Source organism: Chaetodon auriga, chromosome 11 (genome assembly GCF_051107435.1).
Source record: "Chaetodon auriga isolate fChaAug3 chromosome 11, fChaAug3.hap1, whole genome shotgun sequence".
Classification (NCBI taxonomy): Eukaryota; Metazoa; Chordata; class Actinopteri; order Chaetodontiformes; family Chaetodontidae; genus Chaetodon; species Chaetodon auriga.
The window spans coordinates 24,691,658-24,714,405 of NC_135084.1; the positions used below are offsets into that span (position 1 = coordinate 24,691,658).

The 22,748-nt window shown below is 44.8% G+C and overlaps 2 protein-coding genes across 6 annotated transcripts in view; both read left to right on the forward strand.

Moving 5' to 3' along the window:
* LOC143327967 (LIM domain-binding protein 3-like) overlaps positions 1-14,600 on the forward strand; it is a 33,498-nt gene extending 18,898 nt beyond the window's left edge. The window contains exons 7-16 of one of the 3 annotated variants that reach the window (XM_076742694.1): positions 4,799-4,962; positions 5,290-5,332; positions 7,373-7,486; positions 8,429-8,485; positions 9,894-10,090; positions 10,175-10,550; positions 10,667-10,847; positions 10,924-11,044; positions 11,171-11,286; positions 11,414-14,600. In XM_076742694.1, coding sequence (XP_076598809.1) covers positions 4,799-4,962; positions 5,290-5,332; positions 7,373-7,486; positions 8,429-8,485; positions 9,894-10,090; positions 10,175-10,550; positions 10,667-10,847; positions 10,924-11,044; positions 11,171-11,286; positions 11,414-11,503 — 1,459 coding nt within the window. In that variant the 3' untranslated portion in view covers positions 11,504-14,600. Of the gene's footprint in view, positions 1-432; positions 456-2,483; positions 2,670-4,798; positions 4,963-5,289; positions 5,333-7,372; positions 7,487-8,428; positions 8,486-9,893; positions 10,091-10,174; positions 10,551-10,666; positions 10,848-10,923; positions 11,045-11,170; positions 11,287-11,413 lie in introns of all 3 variants that reach the window. The other 2 variants (XM_076742695.1, XM_076742696.1) reach the window with 2 other exon arrangements.
* A 1,644-nt stretch (positions 14,601-16,244) lies between these two features.
* LOC143327969 (bone morphogenetic protein receptor type-1A-like) overlaps positions 16,245-22,748 on the forward strand; it is a 43,663-nt gene continuing 37,159 nt past the window's right edge. For 2 of the 3 annotated variants that reach the window (XM_076742698.1, XM_076742701.1), the window contains exon 1: positions 16,245-16,412. The gene's annotated coding sequence lies outside the window, so the exon portion shown is untranslated. Of the gene's footprint in view, positions 16,413-18,877; positions 18,949-22,748 lie in introns of all 3 variants that reach the window. The other variant, XM_076742700.1, reaches the window with a different exon arrangement.

Genomic DNA, 22,748 nt, shown 5'->3' on the forward strand with positions numbered 1-22,748 from the left:
GGTTTCTTGGACGTTTGTGTTGTTATGATCATGACTGATGGATGATGGATCTGCTCCTTCACTGACAGTCAGATGTTCAGGATGACATCACGCTCGTGTCTGTTTGCAAAATACGAAGCTACAGCCAGCAGCTGATTAGCTTAGCTTAGCATCGGACGGCCCACCGAGCTGCTGAGGCAGCTCCAAGCTTTAGTCAGTGATCATTTTTGTTCCTCCCTGAACACAAAGGGCCTCCGAGCTCTCGCAGACTTCACTCTTACGTACCGTGACGTGTTCGCTGTCATCACGTCTGTCCACACACAGACCGAACATCTCTGACCTCTGACCTTTCATTCTCGCCTCTCTGTAGCCTCCGCTGTCCTGATGCTGTAACGTTTTCTAATCCTCTCTGTCTCCTCTCTGCTTTCATCTCCTCGACATCGGTCACACCAGGTTTTCTCCCCCGCTGCTCCCAAGTTAGTATCCTCTCCGGCCGAATGCATCTTGGGTGTGTGTTTGCTCTGTGGTTTGGTCCTTTTAAGGCATGCTTTGATGCTGTGGGTGTCATCGTGTTTCCCGCTGGAGCCTCTTTAATCATCAATGCATCATTGTCCAATAATAGATAACTGGCTAAAATTACCATAAGCAAATGAAACCATAGTGGAAATAGTTGCTTCTGTTTATGCTTCTGCAGATTAAGGCCGTGTTTACAGACACACACACACACACACACACACACACACACACACACACACACACAGAAAGAAAGTCAGCTCTGCTCATGTGGAACAGCGCCCTCTTCCTGTTTCCTCAGTATTTCCCTGCAGAATGGGAAATATCAGGATAACTTGCAGGCGAAATTTAAGAATAAAATCCTGCTAAAAGGCAAATATTGTGAATGATTTGTGGAAATGTGCTAAAGACGTAGAAATCATGTGGTGATGGTTTATTGATGTTCAGCTTTGAAAGTTGAGAGCATCAGCGCCTTCAGCAGATCTGATCGTCAGTGCTGGGTTCAGGCTCGATGACATCCCGACCCCTCAGGCGGAGCGCCGTTCGAGACGAGATGCTTTCATCTGATGTAGTGAGTCATAGCGAAGACAAGCGACGCCTCATCTGGACGTCAGACAGACGAGTGAAGCTTTGTGACGTGTTGGTGATGTTGGCTCACCTGTAAACATGTTGACGTGGAAGAAGAATGATGTTGGTGTGATGTGGGAATGAAAATAGTCGCATCCATGATAACTGTCCAGAGCTGTTAAATCCTGTCTTACACAGCAACACGCTGTCCATCAGCTCCTCGGACTGAACTTCCTCCACTAGCTCAGCGTTGTTTCTGTGCAGGCTTGTTTTCAGTCTACGAAGAGTCGGCTCATGCTCAAAAAGCCTGAGTTTGTACGACGTGTTGAAACGTTAGCAGTTGTTGTGAAAACATGGCTGTCAAAGAGAGGAGAGGCCGCGTCGCTTACATGCGAAGATAACCAACATTTTCAGTCTGTCCAGGGAGACTCGCAGTGCTGCACTCAGCTGTTCTCATGAAACATGAAAGAAGTCATCGTGTGGAGAATTAAACAGAGCCGAGAGAGAAGTTCACACCTCCTCACACCTGACCAATCACTGCGTGAAGCAGGTGTGAACGTTGAAGCCTCGGCTTCGGTCTGATGTGGGACAGATGTGGGAGGAACACTTCATTCGACTTGCTGCTCAGAGTTCATGGTGGAGTCCCTCAGGGAAACGTCTGAGGATCCCTGCAGATCCCTGAAGTATCCGGATACTTTCCCTCAAATCCTTGTTACAATGTTGGACTGTTTCCGGTCTGTTTCCGGTCTGTTTCCGGTCTGTTTCTGGTCTGTTTCTGGCCTGTTTCCGGTCTGTTTCCGGTCTGTTTCCGGCCTGTTTCTGGTCTGTTTCCGGTCTGTTTCCAGTCTGTTTCCAGTCTGTTTCCAGCCTGTTTCTGGTCTTTTGCTGGTCTGTTTCTGGTCTGTTTCTGGCCTGTTTCTGGCCTGTTTCCGGTCTGTTTCTGGTCTGTTTCTGGCCTGTTTCCGGTCTGTTTCCGGTCTGTTTCTGGTCTGTTTCTGGTCTGTTTCTGGCCTGTTTCTGGTCTGTTTCTGGCCTGTTTCTGGCCTGTTTCTGGTCTGTTTCTGGTCTGTTTCCGGCCTGTTTCTGGTCTGTTTCTGGCCTGTTTCTGGCCTGTTTCTGGTCTGTTTCTGGTCTGTTTCCGGCCTGTTTCTGGTCTGTTTCTGGCCTGTTTCTGGCCTGTCTCTGGTGGACGTATGGTCTTGTTGTATCTTTGGGTTGTATTGTTGCATGAGGCGTGAAGTCTGAGGAGCTGTCTGTTTGCTGTGAGCATGTCTCGCCTGGATGTTTCTTCCTTTAACACAAACCGTCGGCTGCATCGTCCTCACTCGCCTCGGCCTTTTCCTCCAACTGTCCGTCCTCTTCATATCTCCACTCGCCTTCCTGTCTCTTCCTCTTCTTCCTCTCCGTCACCCTCCTTCCATCAGCGCTGGCTTCATCCCCGGCGCTCTGGACACCGCCCTCTCCACCCATAAGCCAATAGAGGTGAAGGGTCCCGGCGGCAAGGCCACCATCATCCACGCCCAGTACAACACACCCATCAGCATGTACTCGCAGGACGCCATCATGGACGCCATCGCAGGACAGACGCAGGGGAAGGGGCACGACGCCGGGTAAGAACGCCTCCTCCTCTTCCCTCTGAGTCCTCCTCTGTGGTGCTCCTCCTCTGCCTCCTCATCCTTCTTCCTGTACTTCCATCCTCTCCCGTTTTCTCCTCCTCTTCTCATCTTCCTCTTTACTGACAATTTTCAGCAAATTTGTTTAGAGCAAAACATTTTAACAAATAATGAACAAAGTGATGTTTTGATCTGAAGCACTTTGTGTGTTTGTACCTCGTGTTGTCTTTTCCTGCAGATTTACACATTTTGATGAAAAGCATCAGTTTGAGTTGATTTAATGATCATCTTCATCATCTTCAACCCATAAATAAAGTTTATGTGTTATTAATTTACAGACACTTAACTTGAACATAATCCCGTCAGCTGGATGTTAATGTAACTCTTTCCTCCCTTCATTCCTCTCATCTTTCTTCCTCCTCCTCCTCCTCCTCCTCCTCCTCCTCCTCTCTGTCTTGTTGTTTCTTCTTCCCTCTGATGAGTGAAACAGTTTTTAATCCCACGTACTCTCCTGTCTTTGGCCCGTTCTCTCTTCCTCTTCCTCCTTTATGCTGTCACTTCCTTCCTCCTGACCAGCCTTCGTCTGATTGGCTCACATTCGTTCGGACTGTGTGTCTGGATGTTATTTCTGTTTGAAGTCAGGACTCTCTCTTTCTTTCAGTTGGTCATGTGACGTCCAGGCGTTCATGCTGTTTGTCTGTGGCAGGTTTTAGTTGCTGCTCCTAATGTGATGGAGTCTCTGAGCAGTTTCTCACGTTCATCTTGTTCACATAAAGGGTTTAACACGTCCTGTTTGATTCCTGACCTCAGGTCGCTTCACTTTATACAGATGCTCTGTGTTACTTCTGGACCGACTCTCAGAGTCCAGCCTGTGGTTGATGAACACCTTCTGCATGTTCGTACAGCACATGTGTTCAGTGTGGTCTGTTTGAATGCGAGCAAATGCACATCATCACTTCTGAGAGCAGCTGAGACGCTTCGTAAAATCAGATTAAAGTCGATTAAACATGTTTGCAGCTCGTAATCTCAAACTGGACTTCAGTGAATGGATTTGTTGTTATTCTGATGACTGATGATAACTTATGGTTATGATCCACACTCCAGTTTGAACTGAAGGTGGTTTATGGTGACTGAGTGGCCATCCCTCCAATCAGCAAACACTGATGAATTATGTAAAAACATGAACTTAAATTCACTTAAAGTAAAAGTGACAGAGCCTCTGCTTGTCTTTGAGTTCGATGCTGTTGTCTGATTTCGTGTGTGAACGCTGCTGTGTGTCCTCTTCGATCAATTTTCCATCCTGCTGGAAAATTGCATTGAGAGCCGAGCTGCTGTGTGTGCATGAAAAATAGCTCCTGTTTTCCCTCCTGAGAGGAAAAACGATATTGCTGCAAACATCGACATCAATTCTTCATGCTCTATTTGACCCCCAGAAAAAAACGCTTTAGTTAAAACGGCTGAATGAAACCTTCCAGCTGCACAGACGACGAACGTCACTGAAAACAGTCACTGAGAAACAAAACACAAACGACTCCTGACGTTTTCCTGTGGATCAGAAACGAACTTCAAAACAGACCGAAGGGAGGAAACTGGTGTTACTGGTCAAAGGTCTGATCAAACTGGATGTTCTGAGGCTGCTCCTCCTTCTTTTGGTTCATGTCTGTTCACTCTGTCAATCGTTAACACTTTACAAATGTCCTCCTCGTGTTGATCTTTTGTGAACTTTTGCTTCCATCTTTGGTCACGTTTCACATCATTGAACTTTTCTCACGTCCAGTGACAGTCGAGCTTTGTGGCGTCCGCTGAGCTGTTAGTGCTTCCTGTTTACGTTTACGCCATCTTCATCTTCATGTCGTGCAACATCAAATCAATACCAGCTCAATACTGCTTTTCATTTTCATCTCATGAAAGATCAGTTCAACCTCTCACATGTTTACGTTTCATAAAGTCATGAAAACATTTTAGTGCTCAGAGCATCAAAACTTTCTGCTCTTCATCCGAAAAACAACATAAAACACTAAAAGTCCCTTGAAGTCCCTGAAGCTCCCCAAAGCCTCGGCTTCAGTGTCTCGGTGTTGACTTGGTTTGGCTTCGGGGGGTTTGGCGTCCTCTGTCTGTGGTTGCAGTCCTCTCCCAGTCAAAGATCGTCTTGTAGACAGCGCCTCCCCGGTCTACCAGGCCGTCCAGAGTGCAGACCTGGACCTGGACCTGGGCGACAGGGGCCGCCGCAGCGCCAACATGCAGTCCAAGTCCTTCCGGGTCCTGGCCCACATGACCGGAACCGAGTCCTGTAAGTTTCCTGTCCTGATGTTGTCCTCTTTCATTTCATTTGAGTTCACTGTCACTTCTTATGTAAGTTATTCAAATAAAAGCCGGGGGCGTGACCAGCAGGAGCAGAGAGGGCGGGTAAAAAAAAAGTTTATGAAAAAGTCAAAGTCAAAGTTTTCAGAGCTCCTCTGCTGAAACATGAGGCATGCTGGGAAGTTTAAACGTCTCCCAGCATGCAGAGGTAGAATCAGTTATTGAACGGAGCCACCTGAACTTTAACATGTCAGCAAAGACGGAACTAAAGAGGAACTAACTGACGCCTCCTTCCTGTGATTTCTGTCTGTTCCAGTACCAGGGGAGGAGGAGGAGGAGGAGGCGCTGAGGAGGAGCAGGTAGGCAGCAGAGCTCCAATAGACAGCTGCTGACCCCCCCCCCCCCCAGCTCCTCACCTGTACGCTCTGCCCCGCCCCCAATCACGTGGCCCCGCCCTCACCTCGTCTCACTGCCCCGCCCATAACAGCTCACCTGTGTAGTGAGTGTCTGTAAGCTAACGTGAGCTTTGATCACCTGACAGGTAAACGCAGCCTGACCTCCTCCTTCTGAAGTAAACTGGAAGTAACTGAGTACATTTACTCGAGTTCTGCACCGATGGATGGAGTCAGTGACTTTTTATCAGATTCACATCAAAACTTACTGAATCCGATCAGCTTTACCGTTAACATTTGGAATTGACTAATTTTGCAGCTTTTCTGGAAATTTGCTCAGACTTCGACTTTAGAGTCATAATTATCTTCAGCTGCTGCTTTAAAATGCTGCTTCCGTCAATAACAATAATCCACTAATGTAATAACACAGCCGACAAAAGTCACAAAAATGTTGATTTTTATCATGTTTGTAAAAACTCTGAGTACTTTTACTTTTCATACTCTAGTATATTTTTCTGCTTTTGAAGCTTTTTGTTGCTCATTTTTTAAATCACATGTGTTTTAGCGTCATTGTGAAGATGAGACTTACTGAAGTCTCAGTGCTCTCTGTGTGTACATACTGGAGCCGTCAGTCATGTTGACATTAACAGACGTTACAGGGATCCAGCAGCTCCATGTGAAGAGCTGGTTTCACCAGCAGGGGGAGCAGTAGGACCGATGACTCTGAGGATGCTTGAACTGTTTCCCCTACAGATTAAATAACAGTAGAAATATTAACAAGTATTTCAGTATTTCCACCTCTGAAGTTAAAAATGTTTGCAAATATTCAGTTTCTTTTTAAAGAAAGCTGTGTTCAGAGGATCATACAGGACGTGGATGTCTCTGCGGACGTTTCGTTCTTTGTCCTCAAGACGTTTTCCGTCAAAGTGAATTGAAGGAAAAATCTGCATCATGTTGCAGATTATTGGAGCTTTTCTTGTCGTGTGTCTCTTTATTTTTCACTCCTTCAATCCATCAGACTGAAAGACACTAACCTGTGAGAGGACACCTGAGTCTGAGCATCATCATCATCATCATCATCATCATCAGCGACAGACTGAGGTGATGAAGGGTCCCGTCCTGCCTTTTTGGTGGCGTTTGTATTGATTGAAGTTGGTGTTGATCGGTCAGCAGGACAGACATCTTCTCTAAACTACAGTCTGCTGCCACATTTCTTCTGGGTTCACACTGAGACACGTGGATCAGTTCTGAGGAGCAAAGCTTTTCTTTTCCGTCTCAGTGATTTAGGAGCAGCTTCGGCTTCAGGTTCAGTTTGCAGGATATTTAATTCTCTCGTTTGTTTTCTTTGTTTTTGGCTGCTGTTGTTCTTAACAGATGGTCTGAGTATCACACTGAGGAGGTCTCCGAGAGGAGGAACAAAGCTTTTAACCCTCCACCCCTCCTCCACCCTGCCCGTCTCAGCACTGATGGATGGAGCTTTCTCTGCTCCGTGCACTTATTTAATCATCCCTCCATTATGCACAATTGATCTGCGCTGCCTCGCCCGCCCGTTTGGACTGAAATACAAGCAGATAGCCTCCCCCGCCGCCCTCAACCCTCGTCAGTCTGTATTCGCCGTGCAGTGACTCACCGTGAATCAATGGGAGCAGAGGTCGAGCTTTTATCCGCCAATAAAGAGACTGTGGTTTCTGCTTCTGTCTCTAAGTCACCCTGAAGGAAGCGGCTCAGAGAAAAACACAACATCACATTTTATCGACGCCCTCACATCCACCTGAGCAATATCGAGCTGTTTGATTTGTGCATGAAACCAATAACCAGCTGATTGATCTGTTCTTCTTCCAGGCTGTCACTAACCTCCTCTGTGTACATGCAGTATTTGTACCTCATGCGTGAGTACATGCAGCCTGCTCAGGCCTGCATGTACTGAACTGTATCGACACTGAACATGTGATGATTCCACGGCGGCTCTGTCTCTCACTGTCGCTCCTAACACTTCCTGTGCTGTAGCCCTACTGAGCATGCTCCAGCTTCTGCCGGCCCCGCCCCCGCCGCTCTGCCTGCTAGCGCCATCGTGCAGCCTCTGGACCCCGCCCCTGCTTCATCTGACCCCGCCCCTCACAGGTAACCAGGCATTTCTTCTTTTTGAATACGAGCTCAAACAGCTTCAGCTGACTGACAGAGAGTCAAAGCCAAGCCAGAGTTTTTCTGTTCCTGATGTGACGATGGAGGACCGTCCACGGAAACCATGAATGTGACTCTCGAGCTCATGTTCGGACTCACCTGCACACCTGCAGTGAATGTGTCTCCTAACAGGTTGACTGACTCGTCTCTGTCCTGATTTGGTGTTTTGTTTGTGTGAGTTTACTTCTGGATCAGAGTTTTTTGCAGTTGGAGGGCTTTGAGTTTGCTGTCAGACATGTTGCATTCAGTGACAGTGGGAAAATCCAGCATCTCGGAGCCCCAACATGCCTCCTAAAGGGGGTTAAATGGTTTTATGTGCTTGTTTGTTTGTTTGCTTCTCGAAGGTGCTGATGGTGCACTGAGTGGGACATACTTCATTCTTATATTTTGGGTCAATTTCTGTACTTTTTTTTGTCATTTACAACATATCATCATGGCTAACATGTTAGCAAACAGCCACATGCTTCCACATCTAGTAGAGAGCAACATGACTGCGTCACCTGATGGTGTTAGTCTGATATTCTGTCTCTCGTAGCTCAGTTTTTGGTCTCTCTCACTGCTCAATGCTTTACTGTGTTCACCAGCTGCTCTCTCACTCTTATCAGAACGTGTTGGATGAAAACATGCTGGAATCAGATTTGATGATAGACAGATGATCTCAGGTCCGTGTTAACCTGTAATAAGACACTGAAAACATGACAGACACAGCACAAACAGGCAGAAAACATCTGGATCCACAGCAGCAGCAGCAGCAGCAGCAGCAGCAGCAGCAGCAGCAGCAGCAGCAGGTGTGCCTGGGCGGGCCACAGCCTGCAGATACAGGTGAGCTCGGGATGCAGATCGTCACGGTGACCTCTGCTGTCCTTGTCTCCACACCTGCAGCCTGAAGCGACAGTCTGCCGCTGGTTACGGCCTCCAGCACAAAGCTGCCGTCTCCAGGTACCGACACCTGCAGGGATCCAGCGCTCGAGTCCACCTGCTGCCAGCGTTTAGTCGGCTTCACGCTGCCTCCTGTCATACGCTGCATAACACAGCACCATCAAACAGAGGCTTCTTATTCTACCACTTATTCTACTTTTCTATTCTACTAACTTATTCTAAAGCAGGAGCGTGAGTGGATGTAAGGCCTCAGTGTGCTTCAAACGAACCTGTGTGTCTGATGTGTTGTTGGAGCTCGTCTAAGGCCCGACGTCACCTCCTCGTCCTCCTCCTGGCTGCGTCCTGCTGCCTCTCTCGTCTCTCTACAGCAGCTCTGTCTTTACGTCTCGATGTGATGAATCCACGAATTTCTCTGCTGGAAGCCTCTCGTCCACATTTTAGAAGTCGTGTACTGTGATTGTCCAACCTGATTCAGAGGCTGTGAGACGATCCAACGAGCACGATGTTTGAAGCATACTGAGGCCTTTCTCTTAAAATGGTGGGAAGTGAACCTTAACCCTGGTGGTGTTGGTGCATCGCTCAGTTCAGGACCATGTAACCGTTGAGTAACAAGTCTTAACAACTTCACCCATTTGCAGGCTGAATCTGTTCTAACTGGCTCTGAAGGATGGAGGTCCAGCTGTCACATGTTTCTGTTTCATTCTGTTTTCAAGACACTGACACTCATTTCTTACAGGCTGGTTGTCAGGCTGGTTTGCACTGGACTGCTTTCTGTATTAAGGCTTTCACTAACTTATGAGTATCTGTGTGTGTTTTGTGTGGATGTAACAGCCCAGAAAACACTGATTTGGTGATTTGCAGGTCAGATGAGGAACTGAACATTTGTGACATTGATGACTGTATTTCAGCATTAGAAGCTGACAGAGTTTTATATGTAAAACCAGAACCTGCAAATCAAAAAATCTGTGCTGACAGGGAGGAGATCCAGGTGAGTTTAGACATTTAGCAACTTGGTCTTTGTAATGAAACAAACTGTTTACAAGATCAAACAATGGTTACAGCAGATAAACGGAGCTGAAAGGCAGCGTTCTGCTTCTGTAGCGTGATGTGAGCAGAAGTCAGGACGTTTGGGGCGGCTGTGGCTCAGGAGGTAGAGCGGTCGTCCACCAATCAGGAGGTTGGTGGTTCGATCCCTGGTCTCGGCAGTCCACATGCTGAAGTATCCTTGGGCAAGACACTGAACCCCAAAAAACGCCGACCCTGTGCCTGGTTGGTCCACTCAGTGGTCCAACACAGTTGCAAAAACCAAGTTGCATAAACGAGTTCCACAGATAAAGCAGTCTGAGTGACGTGTGTCTGTCTGTGAGTCTTCCATCGGGTCACGTCTTCATCGTACAGAAGCTCAGCATGCAGAACAGACCAGCGTCAATCTTTGTGATGAATCAGTGTTTTTTTTCGTCCCCTCCAGTCAGTACGGTCAGCCTCCTGCCATGCAGCAGGCTCCACAAGCCCCGCCTCCACAGCACTACCAGCCAATCCCGCAGCAGTACCAGCAGCCGCCCACGCAACAGTTCCCACCCACGCAGCAGAGCTCCATTCAGATCCCTCTAGGCTCCGCCCCTCCAAAGGTGGTCAGCACCGCCTGCATCTACCCCACCCAGCCAGGTGAGAACATGCAAACTCACTCAGACACATGGAAATGCCTCCTGGTCTAGAAGTTAAAATACCTCTCCTCACCTCCACCCTCAGCTCCTGCTCCAGCTCCAGCTCCTGCTCTGATTCCACCTCAGCACCGCCCCCCAGCCGCTGCCCCGGCCCCGGTCCCGGCTGGTTCCGCCTCCTCTAACAGACCCCCCTGGGTGTCCGACCCCAACTTCGCTGATAAGTACGACCCCGGTAAGATGACCACCACCGTGAAGGTGCAGCCACTCCCCCAGGCCGCCCCTCCTCCACCAGCATACATCCCCAACCCCTCCCCCGCCGCACCTCCAGCTCCCAGCCCCGCCCCCCTTACCCCGAGCCCCGCCCCTTTCTCTCCTGTGGCGAGGGGCGTGGCCCAAAGGGCAGAGAGGTTTGCCGCCAGCAGCCGTACGCCTCTGTGTGGGTCCTGCAACAGCGTCATCAGGTAAGTCTCACCTTTGTCTGCTCTGTGTGCAGCAGCTCTTGGTGACATTAAAGTCAGACCTGGAGTGAAAACCTGTCAGCTGAAGCAGACTGATCTGGTCCTGTTGTGGTTTCCAGGGGCCCCTTCCTGGTGGCCCTCGGTCGGTCCTGGCACCCCGAGGAGTTTAACTGTCACTACTGCCACATGTCCCTGGCTGACGTCAGCTTCGTGGAGGAGCAGAACAGCGTCTACTGCGAGAACTGCTACGAGGAGTTTTTCGCTCCAACCTGTGCCCGCTGCAACACCAAGATCATGGGGGTGAGGCGCTCTACCTGTGCACCTGTCTACCTGTCACACACACACCTGAGCCTGTCTGACATGCTGCGTGTTACAGGAAGTGATGCACGCCCTGCGGCAGACGTGGCACACCACCTGCTTCGTGTGCGCAGCTTGTGGCAAAGCCTTCGGAAACAGCCTCTTCCACATGGAGGACGGAGAGCCGTACTGCGAGAAAGGTACGAAGGCGTTCACACCGGCCCGGTTTTTACACAGTGAGGGGGTCAGAGGTCAGAGGTCAGAGGTCAGAGGTCGGCTGTAAGCGAAAAGATGTTTCAGACTGTCTCTCTCTGTCTCTCTGTCAGATTATATCGCACTCTTCAGCACCAAGTGTCATGGCTGTGACTTCCCCGTTGAAGCCGGTGATAAGTTCATCGAGGCTCTGGGTCACACCTGGCACGACACCTGCTTCGTCTGCGCGGTAAGAAAACAGAAAGTCGATTCATGCACATCACAGACAGACATCACCTGTGTCCTCCCTGTGGAGGCGTCCAGGTTTGGAGGTGCACTCCTCATCATTCTGACCTGAGTCTGTGCTGTCGCTGCAGGTGTGCCACGTGAACCTGGAGGGCCAGCCTTTCTACTCAAAGAAAGACAAACCTCTGTGCAAGAAGCACGCTCACGCCATCAACGTGTAGACCAATCAGCTGCAGCTCTGCGGCTCCGGCCGCCACATGACAACGAATGAAGCCGCTGACAGCATCTTTCACAGATGTGTGTAAACGCTCTTTATGCAAAATCCACTTTGGTTTGAGACTTTTCTTTCTGTGCATTAATATTAATGATTAAAACGACGCTGCCTGATGATTCGGACTCATAACGGGAACTTGAGCTGAACTCGGTCGTGATGTTTTCTGTTCGTCCAGCCCACTTCATCACGTACTGAGCTGATTTTTTTCTCATGTGTTCGACCAGAAACTTCTCGTGTGTCCGGACATGGACGAGTTTATACGGCGTCTGCAGCGTGCCAAATGAAATAACTTTTTCAGTGTTGAATTCTAATCAATCAATAAACTGATTAATGTAGAAAACATAGATGTTAATGAGAATACTCCAAACGCTTCAAATAAACACCTCATCAAATTCAATATTACACTTTAATGATGTAATCATTTGTTTCTTTGGTTTTACTTCATTTATATGTCACTTTGGACAAAAGCGACTATCGAGTAAATTAAAATGGAAATATATAATTTTTTTTATTTTGAATATAATTTTAAATAAAGTTTTATGATTCCATTTTAAAATTAACTAAAGGCAACTTAAAATTAACTTAAGGCAAAATAAGGAAATGGAATTATTACTAACAAGATTTAATCATATTTTTATTACATTATTCTATTATAACGATACAAATTCTAATTCAGTTCTTTGTAATAGCTTTGATTAATTGACAGATTGATTATGATTGAACACTGAGTGACGTCAGCATTATTCCAGTGGCACTCTGAAGCCTCCGTACCTGTGAAGCACAGCTGGTGTTCGTCTCCAGAATCTTGTTCCCATCATATGTTCAACTTGTCTCTGTGCCTCTTTTATCTTGTTTTAGACTTGTTGAGTCTCTTGAACGCTACCTTAAGTTTTTTCACTGAACTAAACTTGAAGCTATTTGAATGATGTTTGGTTCAACTCTACAATGTAAAATATTTCAGCTGTAGGAACCAGAATTTCCTCAACCTCCAGAACAGCAGACAGAGGAGTGAAGCATCACTTTTACATTTGAAAGACATAAAAACTGTTTATTTCCTGTTGTGGTTTTGGTGAGAACACGCTGATGTGGTGGCGGTCTGGACTGACTGGTCTGACCGTGTGACAGTGAACTGAACAGCACACGAAGAAGCTGATCTGAACTGTGTCTGAGGTGTTTCAGACTGGCAGTGAATGTAACACGAAAGTTTTTGGAAACGTGAGCCGGTGACACTTTTCACCGGCCTCATTCCAGCAGGTCAACCTGTGTGTTTAAGCCTCAGTGCACAGTGACGCTGTGCCTTTACTCCATCACAGCAGAACGTGGCGCAGCAAAACTCACTCATGCATCCTCATAAAATACAGTAGGTGGTTCTGCAAGCCTGGAGACCAGGGTCAGGGCCCCTGGAGGCCCCCGACCAGAGTCAAAAGGTGTTAGTATCATGCGAGGATTACTGAATGGGCCTATTGGGGAACAGACCAAACAGCTGGGCCAGAATATCTGTATGAAATGACAGGAAAGTCAAACAGTTGCAGAAAGATGCAAACCCACAACAAAGAGACACAAACCCACCACAAAGAGACACAAACCCACCACAAAGAGATGCGACACAGCCAGGTAGAGACACAGATCCACTGCTGTTCTGTCAAGATGACACATAAAGTTTTGTCGCTTCCACGTTTCACCTCTTCAGCGTGTTTTGATTGAAAGTGTATGCTGTGTAAAGCACACACTGTCTGGACGTTTTTCCTGCTCTCACAGTGTTTCGGTGTATCCCGAGTTGTTTTTCCAGGTGAACCTGCTCAGGTGAGGCTGCTGCAGAGTGTCGATGGCGTCTCACGATGCGATGTGGAGTGTAGCTACTAATCCCTCTTTGACTTCACGTGCAGTAGGAGTTCCTATGCAACAATAACCATGAATTTCATATTTATTGACTATTTTGACTGAGTGATATTTATTTAAAAGCTAATATATCATCACTGCTGCATTCAAATTATTAGCTGTTGAATTGGTTTTGTGGATGTTTGGCATCACAGGACGTATTTTGAGTGTTGATGGATATTTTTTAATCATATTTTTAATGTTTCTTGCTGTAACTGAAGGAGTTTGAATGTTTATTACAGTGGTGTTTTTCGCCACTCACTGGCTCTGTTCGCACTGCAGACAAACACACTGTTTTAATGGCTGTTGCAGGTATGAAGCCTAAAATCACCTGGAGGTGTTTCTCATTCACTTCAACACAGGCAGCATGTTTTTAGCAGCATCTGGTGGCCATTAGGAGAACTGCAGCTGAACAAACCGCAGCATGAAGCATGATCCATTTCAGATCCTTTCTGTTTGAAAAACAAACCCGACATTAAAGCACAGAAAATGAGCGAAACCATGTGAAGTTCAGCGTTAACGCAGCCTGTGAGCTGAAGGCAGCAGGTGTTTTGCAGGGTGAACAGAGCCTCACATACACTGAATAAATGACTTCGAGCAGAAGGACTTTTGGTCTAATAAGAAATCTGTGTTTTTCAGAGGAACTTAAATGACTTTGACATGTTTCTGAGGGGACTTGTTGAACGCTGGCAGACGTCTCTCTGCAGCATATCGTGCCTTCAGCCCCCCTGTGATCTGTCTGTTTGACCGGTGCACAGGTCTCACGGGTCTGTGTGCCGGTGTACAGTTTTTACTTTGCATATTTTATACAGTTTGTGTGTTTTTCAGAGCGCGAATGTGTGCATGCAGAACATTTGTCACAGTTTGTCACAGCATGTTGAACGAGGCAACGTCAGTATTAGTGTTTGTGTCGTGAAAAAGAGACGTGCAGACTCCACAGTTTGACGTGATAACGAGTGTTTGAGCTGGTTTGGTGTCAGCGAGCTGTAAGTGAAACGTTATCGATGTCACATAAAGACTGAAGGACAGAAAGAAGCTGAAGTAACATGAAGACTCTCCCAGCTGTGGGAGGTTCAGCTGCTTTACTTCATTTGTGTAACAGGTTTTAAATATTTGAAGAATATATGTGTTGCAGGTTGAATAAATTGAGCACTTCAAACACTTCATACATTTTCTGGAGAGTTTTGTTTTTTTTAAATCTGTTTATGATGAGCTGCAGGACTTCCTGTCTGATTTTGGTTTAGGACAGAAATACTTCAGACTTGATCTATTTACTGAAACTCTTACTGTTATTTTCTGGAATTTCCCCTCGCGGGACAAATAAAGGGATATTGAGTTACCTGTGGACCTCATGTGGTCATGTGAAAAGGAATAAATATTATTTTAAGACAGAAGGAAGAGTTCACAGAAACGTTAAAGGTTTAAGGCTTCTATGAGGATTAAGATTATTTTAGATTTTGAGAAAAATTCTGAAATATTTAGAGAAAATGTTCATTTTCAACATTTTTATTGTAAGTTCATTGTTGAAAGCTCAGGCGTTTGTCCCAGACAGTGGCTCTGATGTCCATCCTGAAGGTCCTGGTGTCATTCACTGAGAAAAAAACCTTGTCTTCATCCATCTGTTTGAAACGTTTACACAAAGTTCCTCTTTCAGTTTTTATCTCAGCTCTTCAGAAACTTTTGTCATCAGTTTTCTGGAACTGTGACACAGATCATGACCTCAGAGAAGTGTCACGAGCTTAATTTAAGTGTTGCAACATGTTACGCCATCAACTTACTGTCACACCCAAAGACCTTACTCTGAAGGATTTACATGTTATGACTCAAGATTATCATCATTATTATTATCATTATGAAGAGTCTATTATTATTATTATTATTATTATTATTATTATTATTATTATTATTAGTAGTAGTAGTAGTAGTAGTAGTAGTAGTAGTAGTAGTAGTAGTGGTGGTGGTGAAGTTGGTAAAGAACATGATCTTTTGACAGCAGAGGGCGCGTGGGTCGCTTTTAGACCTGATTTCAAAATAAAAGCCCGCAGGTTTTTCTGCAGGGCTCAACAGACCAGCAGTGATTGGAAGCACAGAGGAGAAAAAATAAAGAGGTCTCACTCTTTTGCTGTTTCTGGAGACCAGAAACAAGTCGGAAAACTCTCAACGTAGTACAGCAGCTTGGAAAGTACTGAGATATACAGTAACAGTACACCTGATCACATTCAAAATGTCATTAATTATCACTTGGGTTTGGCTGGAGACTAACGTTGAGAGCAGTTAGAAAACCCATATTTTTAAGAATAAACAAATATGTGAAAAGATAAATCTCAATTATGGAAAACTAACACGTCTTTTTCAGTGCAACCTTGTTCAGCTGCTGCTCAACAATAATACCGTTGCACAGAGGAATTACATCAGTTCTATTATTCAATGATTATTAAAACAATAAAAGCTTAGCTGAAATACTGGGTTTCATAATTATGTTTGAATGGTTTGTGAAGTCAAACACAGCAGACTTCATCTCAGCCAACAGTTAGACAGTTCTGGTTGAGAAATACTAAATTATGAAGTATGCATCTTTCCTTAATTTACTAACAAAAAAAGGCGACTTTTAAAATCCAAACTGATTTGAAGATACCTGAAAGGTGAAAAAAATGGCGCGTGCGCGGGGTCAACACCCATGTTGTCGGCCGTACGTTCGGCCACTTGTTTTAACCACGTAGTGATCCATCTTCACAGTCACGGACGATCTTTGTCAGGCTGGTATTTGCTGTCCTCCATCATCAAACAGCCAAACCGCAGACCGACGGAGCGCGGACCCGAGGAGCGCGGCGCTGAAAATAACCTACTACGAGAAAACCCTGGGAAATTACGCTTTTCTGTCGCGTTTTCTGGTGGGAATTTGGACTTCAACAACTAGGATGAAATAGCGTCGAAGACTGCGCCACGTCGGCGGGAGAATTTCAGAAAGAAGACCAGAGGTAAGGCAGAATCAGACGGAATCCAAACTTCATTCCCAGCCTAGGGTCTGAGCCTGACTTTCGGGCTCCGTCTATCAGCTGGGAAAACGCTGTCTCTAGGTTGGAATGCTTCGTGTTTACGATTTGTCTTGTTGAAAATGGCCGTTGCGTTTTATACTTGACTTTGTGTGTATTTTTAAAGTAGTTAATGTGTCTAACTGGCACAGTTGAGAGTATTTTAAGGTCGTGATAACCAGTGCCTGAAAACAATCTGAGTTCGGCGAACAGATTGTTGTGAGCATGTTGGTGCCAGGAGGTAGACGGATCCTTCTGGCTGCTGTCGTGGAAAAAAGTTTGCTTCACCTCTGCTGCAGCACGAAGTTGTTCTTTTTGTATAATAAAATTATAGTTCAGTACAAATACACAATCGGCGATCACAGATAATTGAATTAACATTAAAGTTGTTCGTAACGACGATGTTTCTTGCACTTTAGTTTGTCTCGGGGAATATATTTCAGGTTATCGTTGAACGCTTGTTAGCCACATTCCTTGGTTAGCTAACTTTGTTGCATAGTTAACACAGCTCGGCTGTAATTATAGTAAAGCTTGGACGTATAATACCGATATAACATACACACATTAGTGAAAATATCTTAATTTAAGTTAGTTTCATGGTCAGTACTAACAGTTTTCTTTTTAAAGTTACTTGATACGAGCTAACATTTAAGGTACAGTCCTTCGTTATGCTAGCGTTGCCTTTTAGTTAACGTTACCTTTGCAGGGTTTTATTGTGGTCGATATCTGGTAAAGAAGGCAGGTTTTAATGGTCTGTTAATAATTCAGGCGTTTTAATACAGTAACTTAGTTGTTTCTTCCGTTAAAACGCTGGTAGACGTTAACTCACTGTTGTTGTAGTTAGCTAGCATCGTCGGCTAACTTTGCTGTGGATCAAACTTGGAGCGTTAAGTTTCACATTTGTTGAATAAACCGTTAAAGGTCACAGATGTTCCGTTTTTAATCTGTGTAACCGGAGTGTTTACCGGCCTCTCTCGGTTCCCTGTGGATTGTTTATTCCGCCATGGCTTCATGCTTTCCGTCTCTGTTGCTGTTGGTGTTCTTTGATCATATACTGCTGAGATAAATCCGTTAAATCACGTTAACGGACGGTGAAAACACGAACAGCTCTCTCTGTTATTCTGTGGGTATTTCAGTATTTTCACCTCTCAGGTGGATAAAGTTCATGTGCATATTCATGATTTATTCTTGATTTATGATCAAAACATTTCAGTGCTAAAATAATCAGCAGTTTCATGTATTTCTGTGAAGTTTATTTGTGTATTTTTCACATACAGTTAAATCTGCAACCAGTGATTATTTTCGTTATCAGTTATTCTGGTTGTTATTCTGTCAAACCTTTTAGTCCACAAAGCAGCAGAAAATACTTGACAGTCTCTTCCAGGTGATGTCTTCAGGTGTCTCATCTTATACAACCGCCAGTTCAAACCCTGAAAATATTCAGTTTACAGTGAAATACGAGAGGGAAAAGCAGCACATGTTTTACACTGGAGTCAGACATGTCAGGGGGTTTTTGCTTGGTGACTGATTTAAACTATTACTCAGTTATCAAACTTGAGGCAGATGAATTTTCTTTCCTGTTACTAATGCATGGACTGACTTGTGTCAGCTCTGTATGGGACGTCTAAAAGAGCTTCACAGCAGCAAACGTCCCCACACAGTCTTTACACCCTTTAAGGTGATATCTCATTATTTATCACCTCTACGAGAAACAAACATTTGGTGGCTTCTGGTGTCGGATTCAGAAGCGTGAGGATTTGCTGCTTTTCTTGGTTTCAAGTTGCCATAAAGTGAAATCTGATGGTTGCCATCACATTTATCATTTGTTCAGCTGCTCAGGGCCAGCAGTAATGAGAACATATTAGGACGTGTAGTGAACAATATCATTGCGTCATTTCATGATAATAATTGTAATTGTAGTGTGTAGCATTGATTATTTTTGACCGTATTAGTTTCAGATTTACTCTTGAACTGAAGAATTTGAGTGATGGGAGAGAAAAGGAGCGTTTTGTGCTTTTCTGTGCAGACCGTCACCCAAAACTCAGGACTGTTTCACACAAAGGTTTACAGTATTGCTCATATAAAGATGTCTCTAACAGCATCAGGTAACTCCAGTCGTCTTATTTATTGTTGTCTGGTGTTGGTCTGTGTATTTTAAGACTTGTCAAGCGGTTGAATTGACAGATGATGGCGTCATCTAATCTTAAGGTGGCTCTGTGGTTAATGTTTGGCCCTCAGACTGAGCCTTTAAGGTCAGCTGTGTAATGTAGTTATGATTCAAAGAAAAAGGTCAGACTTTTCACTTTTTCAGCCTTGAATGTTGTTTCGTGTTTTAAATGGATTTCGCTGCAGCGATGTTTTGGATCTCTGTGTGTCATCCAGCTTGAATGACTGAAGCTTCTTTTTAACAGAAACCAGGAGTCCTCTGGTGAACACGGTCCAGATCGGATGGTTAACATGCAGGAGGAACCCGGACAGTTCGGTGAGCTGCTCGGTTAGACGTCGTCATTTCTCTTGGTATTGATGTTAAAGGTGATGAGTTCAGTTGACACGTGTGAGTCCTGCTCAGTCTGAACAGGAAGATGTTTGAGAAACTGGTATATTTGTCTGCTCACAGTATACAAAGCAGTATTTTTACTTGCTGTTGGATATGGAGGTGCTTTGTGTTTTGGTGGTGGTTTGAGTTCATGCTTTACATGATCCTGAAAGGATTAGTCAAATAATCAATAAGTGGATCAGTTTATCAGCTTTAATGTTCAGAGTTTTTTTCAGAGGATTGAAGTGTCATGCGCAGCGTCAGGTCTGCTCTGACTGATCATGGAGGGCCTTCACGACTCGTAGCTGAATCCAAAATTATAATTTCGTAACTGAGATATCTGCGGTCTGTAATTGTTTGCCTCACATACTTACACTGGGTGTGATTTCTGATAGTTTGTGCTCTTCAAGAAATAGATCATTTTCTTATGTGATCCTGCTGTTTTTATCTTGGTGTCAGTGTCCAGATCAGAGGAGGGCTTGTTAAACTGTGAGGAGGAGCTGTGTGAAGCTGTAAAGTGAACGTCCTGTACTCTGTTTGGAAATTAAAAAACAGCATCCAGAGGGGAGAGATTCATTTTCTCCGTACAGTATGGTGGTCTCATGAAGGTGCGTGTAAGCACCAGCTAACCAGCTGTTGTGTTCACTGGTGTAAACAGAGATCTTATCATTTATTCTGAGGACTTGAATGATATGCTTCTCTACTCATTCCGTACTACTTCTCTGTCCCAGTATAACCAGTCCACAATAATTCATTAATTGACTACTCATCTTTGCTGTTCTTGTAGAAACTATTGGGTAGTTTAATTGATTACAATGCGTCATATTTTCTAAACTCTGTACCTGTACCCTGGCTTGTTGAACACACTTTTGTCACTTGAGGCGGTTTGGCAGCCTGCATAGTAACTTAACCAGTCAGCTGTATCTGCTTGAACAAGCAGCCTGCAGACATAGAGGTCTGTGAGTTAACAGAGAGATTCAGTGTGTGTGAACATGACACTGGATTTGTTTGCTGTAATAATCCTGCCTGTTCATTCGGGACATTAAAGGATCCCTTCTTAACATGCTTCCAGTGGAAGAGAACAAAATTCATTCTATCCAAAAATATGTTCCAGCGTTTATCTGATGGTAACACAAAGAGGAAATGTTCCTTCCCTCAGCATGGCTAACATGAGGTCTGACAGCAGCAAGGTCACGTTTACTCTACATTTATTTAGCCTGTGGGGCTTTGGAGCAACAGCTCAAGAGAAAAGCAGCTGCTCAGTGGCCCAATCAGAGATGAATATGTAAACCATGTGATCCTCACCAAGGCTGCACCTGAACTTTCATGCACAGGTGCTTCAGAGGGTGAAGGTTTTGTAGCAAGAGTATAAAACATCGATCAGCATCTCTTCAAAACATCCAGATATTACACTTCAGCTGAGCAGCACAAGTCTCAGTTCAGTCATATGAAGAATCGTGTCAACAAGCCTCGGTTAGCCAAGAGAAATCCTTTTTCCACTCTGTGCTGCGTCGATCATCTCCCCTCCCGTCTCACCTTATCTTCATTTGACAGTATTTAATTCTGTTCTTATCACAATAAATTGTCCTTATGCTGCCTTAAAGTTCAGTCACTGTCCTGATTAAAGTTAAACTAAGAAAGTTGAACTTTATATTTCAATCATCATCAATCTTTTTATTCATTTATGTGAGATTAGAGATGAATGTTGTTCATCTCGTATGAAGATGCAGCTCTGCACAACTGACCGACTGTACAAAATGATTTGAGTCGTCAGTTCTGCTGTTTAAAAGAGGGACTCTGCACCCTTACACCTTTGTTGTCCATTGCCTCCTCCTCCTCCCCTTCTCCCTCCTCCCTCCCCATGAGGGACGGGGTGAGAACGGGCGTATTGGAGGGGGAGGCGGTGTTAGAAATTAAAATCTAGTATTATCCATATGTCAGACAGCTGTACATTCCACAGCCGAGCCCAGGATCTGTGTTACCGAAATAACAGACTGACAGTGGGCGAGCCAGCAAGGACACAACAAGAGGGAGGAAGAGGGAAAGGGAGGCGTTAGAGGAGGTATTGTTTAGGAAGGAGGCGCTCTGCCTCCTGCAGCTCAGAGCACATTTCTTCATCGGATGAGTTTTCGTCTCCTCTTCCTCCTCCTTTGTCTTCTCTCGTGTTGATGTTGGATTGTTCCTGTTAAACACGTCATGAATTACAGCAGAGAAGCCGTTTAATAGAAGTTAAGGCTGCAGCCAACCATCGTTTTCATTCTCAATTCATGTTTTACAATCTGTTTTTATACAATCATTTATTTAAGTCATCAGCTAATTGTTTGATCCATAGAGTGTCAGAAAATATTTTAAAAATACTGATGACAGACACCTAAAATTTCTCCTGCTAGAAGCTGGAACTACTTGCTTGAAAAATGTCATAAACCAGTGTTGTGTCTGTTGTCTAATCCATCAATCGCCCAATCGTTTCAGCTCCAGTAAAAATGCAGTTTTAGTTTTTGCAAAATCAAACTGTTTTGTCTGAAGAAATACACGCATTTAGTTTTTTCCTGCAGCAGCAGCAGCAGCAGCAGCATCACAGAACCAATGCTGAAAATCACTTTGAAATCTTCACGTATTTGTACATGGCATGGATGGACAAAGGTTAAAAAAATGACTTGTCACACCTTCCTTGTGTCCATCCTCCATCTATTGCTCTTACTGAGGATGCCGACGCCATGTTATCTCTCTCTTCCAGTGGTCATCATTCAGTGATTAGTCTGTGGTGTCCCTCAGTCTGCGATCTGTATACAGATCTATTCTTATAAAATGACAACAGACCCTGTTCAGTCCTGACCTCTGTACCGGGACCAGACCAGTCTCCAGGAAGAGGACGCACACGCACACACGCACGCACACACAAACGCCTGCAACAGTATATCAGCAGTCGCTGGTTGATGCTTGGAAAATTTCAGCACGCCGCCCACCTTACGACGTAATCAGAGTGTTTCAGAGAGGTGTTGACTCACCTGGATGAATGCATGGCAGGGTGCAGTTTGTGGTGCTCTTTCATTGGATTACATGATACAGAGACATGTTTCTATTATTTTGCCCACCCTGTTCATATCAGCAGGCTAAAAGACGAGTTAGCTGCTGGACTAAATAGACTGGAAACTGGTGAATAAATATTAAAATAATGATGTTGTTACAGCTCAGTCACAGCAGAGGAGTCCTTTAGTCCTTTCCACCTCCTCTTCCTCTCATCTGTGTTCTATTGCCTCTCCTCTTTTTCCATTTCATGAGTGTTTTCTCTATTACCTGTCTCTCTGTTTCAGGCTTTATTGTCATTCCTGATTGTTCTGCTGCTAAAAGCAAAATAAAAAACATGTAATTATAGTTACAGTTGAAATCCTGTATTTCTCCTGCTAGTTTTCTAACTCCTTTTGTTTCTTTCTGTTCATTTTCTACATTTGTTTCTGTCTTTCCACACTGCTTTCTTTCTTTTTCTCCCATTTCAGGTCACTTTTTCTAGACGTTTATTAGAACCACTCCTAGAAATAACTTGTAAAAGCACCAGCACAGGTTTTGTGCTTTCAGAGTAAATAACAGCAGTTATCTGAATGGAGGAAGTGTGAAGTTTAAAGGTGATGAAGGTAACTCGTGTAGGAACAGTTGACAAACACAGATCCTCCTTTCTGCTCTGAGTGTTTCTGGTCTCCAGTCCTCACCTACAGGATCTCTCTGTTTTTATCTGCTCTTTTTCCCTC